The following is a 16,325-nucleotide window of genomic DNA, read 5'->3' as shown; positions in this document are numbered from 1 at the left end:
CTTACTTTCCAAGCTTGTTTCTAATCTTCCTTTACAACCTCTCTACTTATTAGCCAGCACAGGTCTTTTGTCCTCAAGGTAATTAGAGCTGGCTTCTCTTGATGCCTCCCAGAGCGCCTTGCCTGATGACTGATGATGTATATCATAGAAGATCCACTTGTCCATGCCAGTGGCTCATCTGAGCATGGGAGATCTTGGAATCCTGGATTTCTACTCCTCCTTTCCCTGGGATAGTTGCTGTGGTCCCGGGACTTGAGACCCTCTTCAGTTTGGCCTGGGAATCCTCAAGTGCTTGGGTGGGACCAAGAAACCACCCTTCTTCTTGGGGTAAAATGACATCAGTGCAGTAGTCACCATGGGCTCAGCCTGACTGAGTAATAAGAGGATCTATTGGTGCAATTGTCTCTCCAGTGTGCAATGCAGAATATGGCAGAGACTCAAGTCAATCTTGTTTGGAGGAAAGGGACAACACTGGCTCCTGCCACTGAAGCAGACATGAGTTGGACTGAGCAGGGACACGGCCTCAGTGGGGGCAGCTGCTCCATGTTCCATCTCAATTTAGCTCAAGTGACATGCTGCCACTCAACACCTGGGGCTATCAACCTCTCCTGCTCCCTATGTGGGATCTTTATTGTCACTGGGTTAGTGGGTCCATCTCTGGGATCAGAGCCTGCCTCTGAGGTCCGCTCTCACGGACACCTGTCTCAAAAATGGTTCCCTAGGAGCAGAACCGAAGCAAGTGTTTAGTTCAGGATCTTTCAGTTGGAACATCCTTTGTTGACTAAAAAGGCTATAGATGGAAATAAAAATGGCATTAGTTCTATGCCTTCTTCACTGAGTCTATGCATCATTCATACAACTCTCCCTCAGGAAGTTCTAGCTGGTGGGTTAAAGGAAGTGTGTGAGCTCCAGGAGGTCAAGCTGTAACTTTAAGATGTCTGTCTGCATAGTCCTTGGGAGTTGGGCCAGAGGGGCTCATCTAACTGTCTTCCTGGGGAAGAGTTGTATAAAGTAATCACACTGAGATCCTAGGAGCGGGGGAAGTACTAGAAATGGTTTCAAGTAGGACTGAGCTAGCTCACTTTGGGGACGAGCATTGAACTTACATTCTAAATGGATGCCCAGGTAACACAGAAAGAGCTCACTGTGTGGGCTTGCAGGTATCTGCAGAGATCCTGAGAAATGTGGGTCTGTAAACCTGACTGAGGAGGTGAGGGAATGAAGAATGGACAGAGAAATGAAAGACACATGGATATAAAAGGCTAGGGTCAGGTGGGTTGTGTGCACTAGCTTCTGTAACAATGGGGTACTTCAGCCATTTATTATGTACAGCAGGGTTAGCTAGTGTTAGGTGAAGTGTGCAGTCTCAGGCTGTAAACAGGAGGAGGCAGTGAGAGTTGCTAGTTTTCATGCACATTGGCCAATGGTTAGTGGATACTTGGAAAACCACAGGAGGAGCCTTTGCCTTTCCAAGCTTGACCGAGGGAAAAGGGTTGCCTAATCACTTCCCCATTGGCCCATTTCCTTGGTCCTTGGCATTGCTCTCTCATGTAAAGCCATGCACGTTCACTCAGAACTCCCTCCCTACAGGTGTCTATGGTCAGAAACCGGAGAGACCTAGGGGGAAGACAGAACAGGCAGAGGAGCCGGCACAGGACTGGTGAAGTTCTACCAGGAGGCTCTGTTGGCGACTGAGCTCGCCCTGCTGAGAGGTTGCTCTGTGGATCCTTCTGGAAGTCAGTTGCTGGGTATGGGCTGCTAGGTGGGGGTGGGAGAGGGAAGGCAGAGACCTTCCAGGTAGTCCCTGTCTGCTGAGGGTGACTGTACTGTACCTGGTGGGCTCCCAACAGTGGAGGAAGTGTGGGTCACATTAAAGTTCTCACCGTGGGCTGGAGCGATGGCCCAGTGGTTGGGCACACTTGCTGCTCTTGCAGAGGACCTGGGTTCAATTCCTAGCATTCTCATGGTGGCTTACAACTGTCTATAACTCCAGTTCCAGGGGATCCAAGACCCTTTTCTGGAATTTCAGAGCAACAGGCCCACACACATGTATGCAGACTCTCAAATACATAAAATAATTTTTAAAAGTCTCACCAGGCCGAGTGTGGTGGCCAAAGTTCTTTTATCCCCATACTCAGGATGCAGAAGCAGGCAGATCTCTGTGAACTTGAGGCTAACCTGATCTACCTAGAGAGTTCCAGGCCAGCCAGGGCTACATAGAGTTTATACAAAACAAAACAAAACAAAACAAAACAATAAACACCACTCTAGGATTAGGTGTGGGGAGACAGCCACAGGAGGAATGGAAGTTGAGCCCCAGTTGCTTCGACACTGGGCTTTTTACCCTCTCCCATTACGTTTATTAACCTTGTCTGTGTTGGGGGCAGCGTTCAGTCTTGCTTTGCTTTAGGTGGTTTTCCCATTCCACAGTTTTCTATTCCAGAAAAAAGCTGCCTGTCTCGGCAGGCATGAGCTGGGCCAAGGTTGCCATGAGGGCTCGGGGGAGCTACAGGCCTGTATAAGGCCTGTGTATCTCTGACAGCAGGGAGTTCAGCTAAAAATGGTATCTTGTCTTTATAGTGAAGTCCAGCTTCTACTCTGCTCACTTCCTGCCTTGAAGGCAACCGGTGCACAGGAGTTTTGTTTTTAACCACAACCCAGAAGAACCCAGCAAGCACATACATATCCCCCACCCCCACCTTGAGAGCTCTCTGACATCCTTTCGCTATAGGGGACCCTCCTACTGTTTTCTGCTTTGTTTCTTTGTTTGGTTTAAAGGGTCTGGTCATGTGTCTGCATGTGAATTTCTCTGCTCATCGTAAAGTCTAAGGCAACAGGCAGTGGGGATGCCCTTCCTATGCCCAGGAAGTTCTCCTGGCATCTCAGGCTGCTTGAGGACAAGGCTGCCAGCCAGTTGTTGGCAGAAGGCAGTGGTTGCAGCTCAGCAGCGAGCGACCAGGACTCCCGTTTTTTAAATGTGAATCTTTCTCTTCTCACCTTCATCTCCCATTCAAACAGGAAACGGTGGCCACCTTATCAGTCCCTGCCTTCCTGGGAGGTGGTACTTCTCAGTGCCCAGGACCCCACAGGCAGCATTTAGCCTAGCTGCCTCTGGTGCACACCCACCCAGACCACTCCAGGTGTGTCCAATCTTCCCTTTTCACACACTCGATTCACACCAGCTAATACATTTGAGGAGCCTGCTGAGCTGACATTTGCAGGCCTTGCTGAGGGACAGCTAAGGTGGCCGTGTTTTTTTTTTTTTTTCTCAGTGGTCAGGTTATGCGGAGGAAAAGCACTGATGGCTACTGCCCCTGACAATCTGATCCACTTCCCTAAAACTTAAACTGAACACACAAACACACAGTCTGTGCTGGGTGTTAGAACTGAGGCCTGGGGTGTGAACCCTTATAAGATGCAGCCATGTAGTAAACTCAAGCTTCGCTTGCAATGGAGCAGGGGAACAGTGGAGAAGCCAGGTGGCCATAGACAGGTCTCCATAGCCTGCAAGAAGAGTGGTTGTTAAGGCATTTATGAAGTATGGCTGTGCCTAGATGCTGTGGACAGAACCTCTGACTTGACACGGACAGGCTCCTGTTCCTAGTCTGTCAGGGACTCCTTAGCAAAGGCCTGAGTCACAGATGGTCTAAGGACTCAGCACCCCTCCAGGACTTAGCCCTGTTGAGCATCCTGTATTTAGCCAGTCATCACAGAACTTTGTTCCACAAGCCCTCAACAAGAGACAGCGGTCCTCACCAAGAGGGATGGATGCCTGGAGCTGTTCACAGTCACATGGGTTTCAGGATCTCATCTGGGGACACCAGGGCAGAATTCTTCTCTGGCAACACCCAAACCACTCCATTGTTTCTGTGTGTGCACAGACCAGCAGGATAGAGTGGTGGTTTAAAAACCAAACCCCGGGGCTAGAGAGAGGGCTCAGAGGTTAAGAGCACTGACTGCTCTTCCATAGGTCCTGAGTTCAAGTCCCAGCAACCACATGGTGACTCACAACCATTTACAATGAGATCTGACGCCCCCTTCTGGCCTGCAGGCATACGTGCAGGCAGGATGCTGTATATATAATAAATCTTAAAAAAACCCAAAAAACCAAAGCCCGTTCCCTCAGACCAGTCCTTAACACCCACAAAACAGCTTACTCACCAGAGCCTTCGTTTTTTGTCCATTTATTTAGAAAAAAATTAACATGAGCAAATGAGATACCTCAGTGTTACAACAGAGTATAGAAATGTCTAGCAATAATCAAATAATTTGATCTTTAAATACAAAATAACCACATGAACACCTAATATACAGGTTTCATCTGAATACATATTTATTAGATAAATATTAGAGGTCACATCATCTAACTGCATACAGCTTTGCAAGACTAGAAATCACAATTAGTTTTTTTTTTTTCTGACCAGTCAAAAGTATGAAATGATTGCAGTGTACATACGATGTACAAAGACAAGGGCGGGTTCCGTGGACGTCACTTCAGGCTGCACGTGTGGGTGTGGATGTGTGTACATGTGAATCACCTGTGATCATGATATCAAAAACTTATACAAAGTATATGAATTTGGTTACAATTTTCTTCTGAAATCCCGTTTCTCTTCATTGTTTCCATAGCACCCTAAAAATACACAGGTGGCAGGGCTGGGACACGGAAGGTAAATAGTACATGTAGGTAAAAATAAAAACAAAAGGAACAAAAAAACGCCTCTGCACACAGGGTCAGTATATTACAGGAGACAAGGACGGAGTCACGGAGGCTAACAAACGGGATCTACTATTCCACGGAGGATGAAGGAGTTCCAAGCCTTTTGTTGTTTTTCTGTTTCGTAAAATAAAAACAATACACATTCCGGGAGAAATGAATTTTATCTTGTTGACATGTCTATTTCTCATTTACATATGTACACACGTCCCTTGAGTTGCTGCTGCTCACTCCCTCGTCTGGATTGGTCGGGCCCGAGGGCCCACTGGGAGCAGACCTGTAGCTCTCTGGGGTTTAGGGCTTCCGTTAGGGAGAAAGTATTAGGAAACTTTTAAAAAATAAAATGGCTACAGGATACATGAGACATGAATAAAGCTTCAAACCAAGAAGATGAGGGCGATCGCCTGTGCGGGGCCTTTCCCATCTGCGCATGGACTCCCAGCCTGGCGAGCTGAGTGGCGGCTGGTAGGTGCCTATGGGTGGGTTGCTCATTGTGGTAAAGTGGCCTGCTGAGACCTCATTTCTGAGGTTACTATGGCTCCAAGTTGTTGTTAGAAAGGACTGAGGATCTTTCCAGAGCCTAGGCCTGCCTCTGTTCATGGATGTCATCTTTACCTGCATCTGTCACTACCAAGGCATGGCTCCAGCCCCAGATGGCTTTGTAACCTCTCTCAAACCCTGGATGAGCTCCGACATTTCTCTGGAAGGAGATATTCCCGGAGTGTGGGCTTCAGGCTCTGTGGTGAACTTGCTGGTGGGGCACTTGCCTGGGAGGCAGCCTTAGGAAATCAGCCTCGGGTGTGAACCGAGAGATGACAAGAGAGGCTGGGGCTACAGGGAGTGTCTAGGCCTTTTGCACTGGAAAGCTGTGGAGAACCTGGGCATGCCTTGACAGGAACTAGCAGGGACCCCAGGCTGTTCTGGGGCACAGTATCACGGCAAGAAGCAGGAACTTGTGAGAAAGGCATTTGTCAGTCTGAAGATGAACGATCCGTACAGTCTGACAGAGCACGGCCATGTGCCCAGGACACAGGCACTGGGTAGGGACAGCCACGTGGTACCTGGTGTAATGTTGTCCCTACCAGCTGACTGAGAGTGGTTCTCAACAGTGGGTTGCCTGGTCTCCCAACTTGAGCATGGCCGCCTCTTCTGCTCCTCTCTCATCTGTACAAATAGCCCTGGTTGGTTTTTTTGTTTTGTTTTGTTTTTGTTGTTTGTTTTTGTTTTTTTAAAAAAGGACTCGGGTTTTGTCACTGAGTCAAGATATTTTAAAAACACCAGCAAAGGCTATAACCAGGTCATGAAAATGTTGAATATTATCAAAGACAATACTAAAATATTCACAAAGATATTTACAAAAGCGATTCTTAAAATAATTGATTTGCATACTGAACACACTGCTTGAAAAAACCTTAACAACAGGACAAAGGAAGAAGAGGGGTGGGGGAGGTGGCAGCTTTCCTTGTGCCAGTTTTTTTTTTTTAGGGTGACAATAAGTCAACAGTTAGGGGTCACCTTTCTGGTTCAATCTATATTAAGAGTGCCAGGGAGCACAGAGGGAGGCTAATGACCGAAATGAGGACGCTGGCAGTGGACAGGAGGCAGGAGAGGGCCCTGGGTGGCAGCATCGGAGAAGGGAGCAAAGAATTTACAGATGGGATTCATGTGAGCAGACAACCTGGCATCACCACAGGCATCACCGTAGGCCATGAGGCTCAGGGGGGACACAGACCAGCCTGGCATAAAGCAGGCGAGTGACAAGCCAGCAGAGGACTCTAAGCTGGATGGAGTGAAAAAAGCAGAGGAGGACCAGAGGCTGCACTAGCTGGGTGAGCAGGAGTGTGGAGTGAGCTCTGGGTGGAGGGAGAAATACAGGGAATGACAGGCAGCTACACAAATGCCACAATGTGCCTGCCAAGATATCCTGCTGCACCCAGCAAAGGTCTGGGCTGGAGACAGACAGCTTTGAGCAGAGAACCTGCTGGGCCAGACTGAGGCTGGGAGATACATGGGTGCCCTGGACTCCTGCTGTGGAGTCGTTTCCCCCAGGGGGGACCATGCTGGTTCCCTACCATGAGACCCCACTACAGCTGTCTGGGAAAAGGAGAACCCGGAGGGAAGTGGGTCCCGTGGACTAGTCTTGGAGAAGGAAGTATGGGTAGGAGGAGGAGAACACGGGGGAAATGGTTTGCTTGCTGTCCAGATGCAATGTTCCTTTCCTTCCGTGACTTCAGAACTTCCCACTGCGGGTCATTTAAAAGCAGGGAGTGGCTTGGGGCAAAGCTGCAAGGCTCTGGCTGGCACCTTCCCCTGGCTTCTAACGGAGGACCCATTTTGGTGTGGTGCACATTTGTGCACATGCTCTCTGCTCCCCACAAGGGACGGCCCTGGTCTTTGTTAAGGAGCTCTCCTCTGCATTGTCTTGGCTCCGGGGAAGGCCCTGACCTGTTTCCTGCCAGTCCCTACGCAGGTGTGGCAAGCTCTCTCAGACAACAGCACTTTGTCCTTGTTCTGCCGAGAGTGTTTACAGGGTATCTTGGCTTAGAAGTCAAGAGGCCAAAGCCATGACCCCTGGCCCTGAGGGATGTTCTCCTTCCCAGAGGGTTGTGCTTTTCTGTGGTGTGTGTGTGTGTGTGTGTGTGTGTGTGTGTGTGTCCTTCCTCATTGCTGCAAACTGTCACCACTCCTCCAAGGCTTGTCCACTACCCTGGCCTGGGGGCCAGAGCGCAGGCTTCTCTCAGGTTCCAGTCAGCTGAAGGAGGCTCTGGGCCAAGAGTTGAGGATAAGGTTTAAAAACATGGAAGAACCTTAGGACACTGGAAGGTCGGTCGTCTGGAGTCAGCACACATGGAGGGACCTACAGTCACCATTGGCATGTCTCTTGCTGGGCCTGGATTCCCTCAGCTTGGGTTTGTCTTCCAGGGGCCGTCTTCAGGCTTGCTCTAGGCACAGATCCTGGAGCATTCAGGCAAACAGGACTGTAGACCCACATGGCTTTCCCTGCCTAGTGTGCTCTGCTCAGCTCTCAGCCTGAGGCCCTGGTGTGGGAGGCCTGAGCATGGGCTCCTGGGAGGAAAAGGATGTGGGACGGATGGGGTAGGAGGCAGAGTGGGGAGGGATGGCCCCAGTGGAGAGTGGCCTTCAGTTGTTCTCAAAGAGAGACAGGAGGTCATCGTTGCTATTGCTTGGAAGGTCGGGGGGGTCCAGGTAGGAGAGGAGCTCATCGGGGTTTGTGAGTTCCGGCAGTAGCTAGAAAAGAAGAAGCCTAGTTGAAGTGGCTGAGGGTGGCCCAGAAGGAGCGAGGAGTCTCTCTGGCCTTCTCACTCCCTTCCACTTGCCTCCTGGGGTTCTACCGCAAAGACAGAAAACTAACAGTGTCAAGTATGGGCCTACTGGCTGTTCCCAAGACCACTGCATCTCAGCTGGGAACACGCATGCCCGCACTCAACAAAGGCCAGGGAGACCCACTGGGCTGACCCCTCCTCTTAATGTCAGCCCCATGGCTGGTCAAGGGCTGGATTCCTTCTGATTGTTCCTCTGTCCCTGCCAAGAGCAGCTTTGGATCACACAGCCTGCTGGTATAAGCCATCTGGCTTCATCTATGAGCACAAGGCAGGCCATGGGAAGACCAGGTGGTCCCCACGGTGCCCTAGACTACTCTCCTAGAATCTTAGTGAGTTTGTGGTTGGCTGTCCTGTCCTGTCCCTGTGGTCCACTGTCCCCACTCCCCATGTGACAGCTTTGGAGTATGTATGTCACACAGGGGCAGAGGAGTTCCTGAATCTAGAAGCATCCCTCCGTCTGGCTAAGGGAGGAGAGTTGGGTGAGAAACCAAGACATCTGCAAACTGAAGATAGCACCATAGTTCTCCCTGGCATGAGCTCTCTGATACCACCGTAGTGGGTGTTACAGCAGGGCCAGGAGTCCAGTACCTAGGGATGGGGGCTGGCTACAGCTTCTAGCTCCTAAAGCGAGCAGGAGGAGCAAGTGTCCAACCCCAATCTTTCTGTGATCCTCACCATCACACTTTCTACACTACTCAGGTCTTAGAATGGGAGATCCTTGAGTCTCAGTTGCCCTTGTCCTCCCCCCACCATCTTCTGTCATCCCACATGGAGACTTCTTGGAGTGAGCAATGGAGCAAGCGGAAGCAGGGAATGGAGACACACGGACAAGGAAACTGCAGGCAGACAAGACCGGCAAGACGATGGTGGGGTGTCATTCTTAGCTCTTCCCCTGCCCAGGCCAGAAGGTAGATACAGAAATAGCAAGCTCGACATGGGGGTGTGAGGGAGGGGATGGGAAGAAGGGCAAGGACCCTCTTGCACTATCTCCAAGGCTTTGACTGGAGGGATTCGTCAAGGGCTTAAGTAGAAGATGGGTAGGACTGGGGAACAGGACTAACGGGCCGAGGGGCTGGTGGGTGGGGTGGGGTTTGCATAACATACCCCCATATGGGGTCTCCTAGTGCTAGAGTCAGGGGAGACTGGCTGGGGCCTACCCTCCACCCGCCCACCTTTCCACCCGGGGACTTGAGCCCTTAAGTACCCCCCTTCTCTTGGGAAGGTCATGGTGCCGAGCCTGGCCCCAGACCAAGGTGTGTGGTGACCCCAACTTACATCCAGTGAAGGTTCCGGCATGTCGGATGCTCCCTGTGCTCCGGCCTGACCCTCTAAGGCTGAGGAGGGGTTAAAGGTCAGGTCGCTGTGTGGATGGTTGCTGGGAGCGGCCTGTGGTGGCTGCCGGGGAGGCTGGGAAGGAGGAGGAGCCCCACTGTGATGTAATGGAGGCCCTGCCTGGCTGCTGGGGTGTGGTACGTGCAAACCTTGTTGTATGGAGGGATGGGGCTGGTCAGAACTGCCAGCGTGGGGCATCTGTGGAGGAGGAGAGAGCAGGAGAAAAGAGAGGTGAGGTGACGAGGCACAACGACGGGATGCCTGGAGAAAATGAAAACCAAACAAACCAGGAAGTAACGGACCCCAAACGAGGGCACCCCTCACAGAGAACAATGATCCGCAGTTGAGGGGGCAGGGTAGAAAAACAAACAAATTATCCTCTCCAGAAACCAACAACCAGGAAGTCTGTGAAGGGACAAGGGGAGAAGGCCTTACTCAGCACAAAGCCCAGGAAGAGCCTTGAGCCAGGCACAGACCAGACAGCCTCCCACCCCACACTGTCACAACAAACAACAGCGAGGCCAGAATGGACAAGCAAATGGACGTGTTTCTGGGAAGCGGGTAGCTGCTGGCAGCGTGGTGCAGCCCCCCCCCCCCGCCCCCGCGGGCCAGGGCAGTGCAGAGCAGGTGTGGACACAGCACGGGCAGGCGTGCAGCTCCCTCTGGCTGGCGGTAAAGAGGAGACTGTTGCTTTGCCTGCCTCCTTCCTGGATGAAACTCATCTGGTGTCAAAATGGCAGACCAGGGAGAGAACCTGGCTGGCCTGGGGCATTTCAGGGTACTGCCTTCTTCTTGATTAGCAATGGGCTTCATGCTGGGGGTGGTAAGGAACATGGGGGGGACGACTCTAAAAAGTTAGCTAGGGAATTCCTCCCTTTTAATTGGCTATGTGCTGGCTGTGGGTAGGTGGGTATGAGGGGTTTTTATGTAAATATGTGCCTGGTGAATGCCGTTTGCTGTTCTCTGCAGACCCTTCAAAGCAGAGGGCCTGAAGCAGCTCTGCACACCTCCAGCAAAGGCCTTAGCCCGCTTTATACATTTGAATAGGGCCACCAGTTGCCCTCTTACATACTGCCAAGAATATATCATTTTGGTGACAAAATGCTTCCTTGGTCTTAGATGATTTTCATCCCTGCCCCATCTCCATTTCTGGGTTCTTCCATGCCAGGTTGGTGAGTGGTGATCACACCAGCTTTGGTCTCCCAGGCCCCGGTTCCTCTTTCAATTTCTGCTAAAAGCTGTTCCCCAAGTCTGCTGTGATCTGGTCTCTACCAAAAGTCCTGGTGTGCCCTTTCTTTGCAGGCTGCAGGGCTCCAGTGTGACACCAGTATTACAGTGTTCTTCCAGTCCGGGTCCCCAGGTGACCCCCATGTGGCATGATATAAAGCGGCTGGAAGACAAGGCCACATAGTGGTAAGAGGCCAGCGGAGGGTTACCACTTAGCCCACAGCAGCAGATGTCCCATGGCACCCACCCTGAGGGAACGGGGAGGGACTCCACACTCCCGTGACCAGCTCAGCTCAGGACAGAAATCTCGGATCCTATGATATAGCTTCTCTTCTAGACCTCAACAGAGTGTCTCAGAGCTCAGAGCACTGCTGTGGTGTCTGCCAGTCTGCTTCCTAGTACAAACCAGTGCTTGGCTAGAACCTTCTAGACAATCCTGGACTACACAAAAACCCTCCGGCCATCTGCTCAGCCGGGGCCAGACTGCTTCTAGATACAACAAGGTAGATATACCAAGAATAGACCCGGGGTTGTCTCCCTATGTGATACAGATACATTGCTAGGTCTGGTTGCTTTCAGTGAGATGAAAGCTGAGAAAGCAGGCATGCCTTTGTGGAATTCTGGGGGGAGCTCTGAGCTTGATTCAGGTAGAGGAGGAACCAAGAAGCAAATAGCTTGGCGGGTAAGAGAGCATATGGCTTTCTCTCTGTGGCATCTTTCAGGATTAGTGGGTATGAGGACTTGGGGTATATAGCATGTGTGGGGTGATGTTGGCGACACCCGCTGTGGAGTGCTGAGGTCCTGGAGAGCTTAGAGGAGGAGATCAGTGGCTCCAAGTTGAAAACTTTAAAAGGTAGAGTACTTTTCTTTCTCTTTCTGTCTTGTTTTCTTTGAGGCACGCTCTCTAGTATGGCAAGGCTGACCTTAAACTTGCTTTGTAGCCAGGGAATGACTCTGAACTTTGGACACTCTTTCCTCTATCTCCAAGTTTTGAGATCACAAGTGTACCATGCCCTGCTTGCTTAGGCAGTGCTGGGGAAGCACCCTACCCAACGGAGCTGTGTCGCCAGGCACTGCCACTCGTTCTTGGTGGAAATCAGGGATGTGAGAGAAGATGAGAAGGCTCCTGTGAATCTTCTGTCATAGGTCCTCCAACCCCACTACCAGGCACTGAGGAGACTCTGGACCTCTTCTGGCTGGTGTTCTTATCTATGTCCCTTCCCTCCAAGGCGAGAGACCAACGTGGGTCTCTGTGTCCCAACACCCACTGCTCCTCTTCCATCTTAGCTCCTTAAGAAGGTGGGCTTGGTGAGCACAAGACCCAGTGTGCCTATTCATCCTGACAAGGGTGAATTGTCACCCAAGGGGCATTGGCTATGCTCCATAGAGCATAACAGTTGAGTATTCAAATACAGGAGGGCTCAAGAGGATGGCCAGGTCTCTTGCCATTGTTTCCTGAGCCACAGGAAGGGACGGCTTGTGATTAGCTCTGGGCATCTTACTCCACGGAGGTGTCCCCAGTCTTGTGGAACACGACAATAAGTGGAAGACAAGGAAGCCCTCAGGGAGGTCAGATGTCCTAGGACCTCCTTTTTTTACAGGTGGTGAGACCCTGGTGGAGATTTAGATTCCGAGAGACTAAGTGCCTGAGCGTGGGAGCTAATTTCAGGAGGCTGGGACCACAGGCATCAATGGAAAGGCATAGGTAGAGCTTAAGGGGGTGCCGTGTGGAAGCAGGCGATAACCTGGAGCTTTAACTCAAGAGACTCCAATGTCCTCAGTAGAATAGCCAAGGTCAACCATGTTGGCCTCCCCCTCCCGTCTGAGCCCCTGAATCTAATTCTTAAGTTTTTCTTTTCACTGAGGAGGGAACTAGAATACTCATAATCACAAAGATCCCGAGGGGAAAGCCCTCTGCCCCAGTCAGCCCCTGATGAGGCTGGGAGGAAGCACGGGCAAGTGGGAAGGCTGAGGTACAAGCTGAAGGTACTCACAGTTTCCTGCATGGGGTGACTGAGGGGTTTCTCGAGGGCGGCCATGTTGTTGGGCATGTCCGGTGGGTGGGAGAGCTGGGGGGGACCATGCATGAAGTCGTTCATGGACGTCCCTCCGGGATTCCCATGGGGGAAGTCAAAGTTCCCATGACCCTGGTAGTTGTTTCCTGGCATGGGAAAAAGATGGGGAAGGGGAGAGGTCACCCAGAGGGAAGGTGGCCACCCGCAGCTGACAGTATAAAAAGCCAAAGGCTTTCCTTCCCTGGAGACAGGTGTGGCTCCCGAAGCATTTGCTTTTGGCTATATGATGGGACAGTCATGCCTTCATCTCATGGGCTGGGGCACTCCAGGTGCATGCTAAAGTAGAATCCCCATTCCGACCCCAGATGTGCGTGTTGCTCTACTGTTACAGAAGGGCAGAAAAGGGTCGGACCAGAAGACATGGAAAGAGGCTCAGCCTGAACCTGTAACAGGAGCAGGCCTCATTTTTTACCAACGCCCGGTCCAGAGGCTGTTCTGCTATCCAAGAATGTCAGGCTCTAGATGATACCTCTCCATCCCATACCCATGGTGACGGTGAGACACGGAGATTCAGAATGCTGAGACGCTAGGGCCCTTGGCATAGGCTGTGGGACTCGGGCCAGTAAACTAATGACTCGGCTCCACTAATCAATCACCTGGGCACCTTGGAGACCTAAGATCATGGATCTGAGTGACAAGGCCACCACCCTCAGACAGAAGGTGTGTATTTTCTAGGAACCAAGTGGAACACAGCAGGGATGATGCCTGAAGTCTGGAATAGCCGAGAGTGAGACCAAGTGATAACAGACTGGGTTAGCCGAGGCTGGGCTGCCAGAGCCTAGGCTTTCTCTGGGGAGGGTGAGAGAGTCAAAAGGGTGGAGCTGATAACCTGGCTGAGCAGGCCGTGCAACCTTTAGGCTTCCACCATTACTCTCCCAAGTCCAGTGACTGGAGGGCTATTTTTGGAGGGTGTGCCCATTCTTCCTATCTTTCTCTTTTATTTTTAAGATTTATTTTTTTTCTGTGTATGAGGGGTTATGTTTTGTCTACAATAAATATATGTGGTACCATGTGTGGGCCCACTGCAGGGGGAGTTCAGAAGAGAGCACTGGATCCTCTTGAACTGGAGCTATGGTTAGTTGTGATACATTATGGAGGTTCTGGGAATTGAACCTATACCCATCTGCAAGAGCAACAAGTGCTCTTAACCACAGCAAACCATTTCTCCTGCCTCACTCAGCCTTTATCCCCTTCTGTACCTGTTACCATCGGCGCAGAGATCCCAAGTCCCCAATAGACCCAGGCTGTCCTCCTCTCCCTCCCTCTTTCCCTCCCTGGCAAGCATCACATTACACACCTTGGCTGCTGTAGTCATTGGAGCTGGTGCCCCCAGGAGGAGGTGGGAGGGGGTAGGGAGATGGGCCAGGGCCCAGAGCGGCGATCATCTCCATGACATTGGGCATGATCATCTGGCTGGGGCTCATGGTTTTGAACCGCTTTGAGGGGATGCCATCAGGGTCATCCTTGATGTGGAGGTCTGACTTGATGGGTACTGGCCGCCAGCTGCAGGTGGGGTCAATGGTGACCTCTTCAAACTCGGAGCTGGAGGGGAGAGCAATGGGGGAGGAGCTGAGGCTTAGAGTGTCTGGCTTTGGAGGCAAGAGGCCAATGTCTGCACTTCTCCTCTGGGTCAGAACTGTGCATAAGACCATCTTGTTTGGTAAGGTGAAACTATTGAAGCTTAGAAAAACAAGGGGTTGAGCCTGGGGCTGCTGGCCCCAAGACACACTCCCCTCAAAGAGAAGTTCCAGCACTGGCTGAGTTCTATTTCATCTAGGACATATTGGCCCCCAAGTCTGGGTATTCCCAAGGTCAAGCTGCAGACTGGTGGCTGGCCAGTAAAGTACTTAGGACTGTCTACCCCTCCCCTCTAGCCAGGCTGTACTTTCCTAATCTTGGCTATACTTACTGTTGGATGGCATTCAGGATCCCCCACATATACTGATCCACCTCCAGACCCTCGAGCAGAGCAGTTTTACTGGAAGAGAAGAACCAAGGCTTGGTCTTTGCTCTTGGAGGCAGGACACAGCCCACCCACCTCCACTGTCCTGTCACTATGGACACAATGGAGGCACACAGTGCAATATAGCAGTGAAACCCAAGACCCATGCCTCTGTGGGGCTTGTTTTGCCTGAAGGGTACGTAAAGCAGCCGAGGCCCAAGAAGAGGCCAGAGGGCGCCTATGCTCTGCAAGGCGGGTATTGCTTACTTGCACACAGGACACCTCCAGGTCCCTCGCTCACAATTCAGTTGGAGGTATGACTCCAGGTCAAAGCACTGCAGAAGTGAGAGACAGAGAGAGATAGGTAAGATCAGGACTGTCAGAAAATGCCTTGCTGTGGCTCTGGACCCTTAGGAAGATTTCAGTACTTGGGAAGAACTCTTCTTTTGCTCACTCTACAGAACCACAGAACATGCTGTGTCTGCTACAGCCCTCACAGATCACTTCCCTGTCCTCAAAGAAGCCCTTCTGGACCCAGCACCCCAGCCAAGCCTCACTGCCTTTGCCTCTTACTGAGGCCAGGACCAGTAGATTCTGATAGTCCCCTTGTTCATCCCAGGGATCCAGGGTAACTCTGTTGATCAGCCTATATCAGACAAAGCAATCACATCACATGCCCATACTACAAACTCAGAGGGAGGCAGTCCCTGCTGCCAGTCAGCTTTCAGGGTGAACTGTGATCCATAGTGTGGCAGATGGTGGTGTAACTGGCCCTGCTATCCCTGCATCCCTGTCGTGGGACCCTGTCTTGGCCAACCTCTACACAACCGGTCTTTGCTAGTCTAGGTTGTCTCTTTTCTGAACCTGCTCAAGGCAGATCCCTAGCTAGCCTGTGGTGTCTAGCCAGGCTGATCGTCTGTTTCTGCATTACCACCCCTCCCCAGGACCTCAGAGGTAGGCCTGAAGGAGAAAATATGACCGAGAGAGCAAGTGATACTGGCTGCTGATGGCTACAATATCTTTCAGGCAGCCGCAGGCTCTGTTGGCCCCTTGGCTTGCCGCTTGTCACCCTGCCAACTCTGCATGGCCTGACTCAGGGATGTATTCCCTGAGACTGCTCACCTGCACATGCTTGCAATCGTGGCCTCGAGCAGGCAGTTGTATGCGCCGGAATGTGATGGGGCATTTCAGAGACACCTTGATGGCGGTCTGCTCCACGCCATCCTCCCCGTTGAGAGTTGTGTTGCCTGAGGAGGCAGCCACACTGCTGAAATTCCGCTTGACTGTGAGGTAGGAGGCAGAGCGTGAGGTCTGGGAGTCCCAACTGAGGGGTTGGAGCTCAGCAGCACCACCCTTGTATCCCACATGCGATGCATGATATGTGCAGGTAAGGGAGAAAGGACTAGGGAGAGTCCCTTTTCTGAAAAACAGACCCCACCATTGATAGGAGCAAGAACTTTCTGCAAAGCTTGCAGAAAGCCAGTCTGGTGCTGCTCCTCTGCTTTAACTAGGTCAGCAAAAGCCCCTTCAGGCGTTTTTGCACCTAACTCTGCAAGAGTGGGAACAGAAACCAGACTCTGTGGAGGTGTTCAGGGGCTTGGGGTTGGAGGTGGGGGAGGACACTAAGGACAGAACAATAGGGAGGAGGCCAGTACATCCCACAAGAGGTGCTCCAGAACTCAGCAGCC

At 51.6% G+C, this 16,325-nt stretch overlaps 1 protein-coding gene across 6 annotated transcripts in view; it reads right to left on the bottom strand.

The window, feature by feature from the left end:
• Positions 1 to 4,168: 4,168 nt before the first annotated feature.
• Zmiz1 (zinc finger MIZ-type containing 1) overlaps positions 4,169 to 16,325 on the bottom strand; it is a 209,786-nt gene continuing 197,629 nt past the window's right edge. For 5 of the 6 annotated variants that reach the window (XM_031360908.1, XM_031360909.1, XM_031360911.1 and 2 more), the window contains 7 exons: positions 15,760 to 15,920; positions 14,905 to 14,972; positions 14,605 to 14,673; positions 13,993 to 14,237; positions 12,615 to 12,781; positions 9,337 to 9,591; positions 4,169 to 7,966 (listed from right to left, as the gene is read on the bottom strand). In XM_031360908.1, the coding sequence (XP_031216768.1) occupies positions 7,859 to 7,966; positions 9,337 to 9,591; positions 12,615 to 12,781; positions 13,993 to 14,237; positions 14,605 to 14,673; positions 14,905 to 14,972; positions 15,760 to 15,920 (1,073 nt within the window). In that variant the 3' untranslated portion in view covers positions 4,169 to 7,858. The remainder of the gene's footprint in view (positions 7,967 to 9,336; positions 9,592 to 12,614; positions 12,782 to 13,992; positions 14,238 to 14,604; positions 14,674 to 14,904; positions 14,973 to 15,759; positions 15,921 to 16,325) is intronic. The other variant, XM_031360910.1, reaches the window with a different exon arrangement.

This window comes from Mastomys coucha, unplaced genomic scaffold (assembly GCF_008632895.1).
Source record: "Mastomys coucha isolate ucsf_1 unplaced genomic scaffold, UCSF_Mcou_1 pScaffold9, whole genome shotgun sequence".
NCBI lineage: Eukaryota > Metazoa > Chordata > Mammalia > Rodentia > Muridae > Mastomys > Mastomys coucha.
This window is presented reverse-complemented; position numbering and strand designations above follow the sequence as displayed.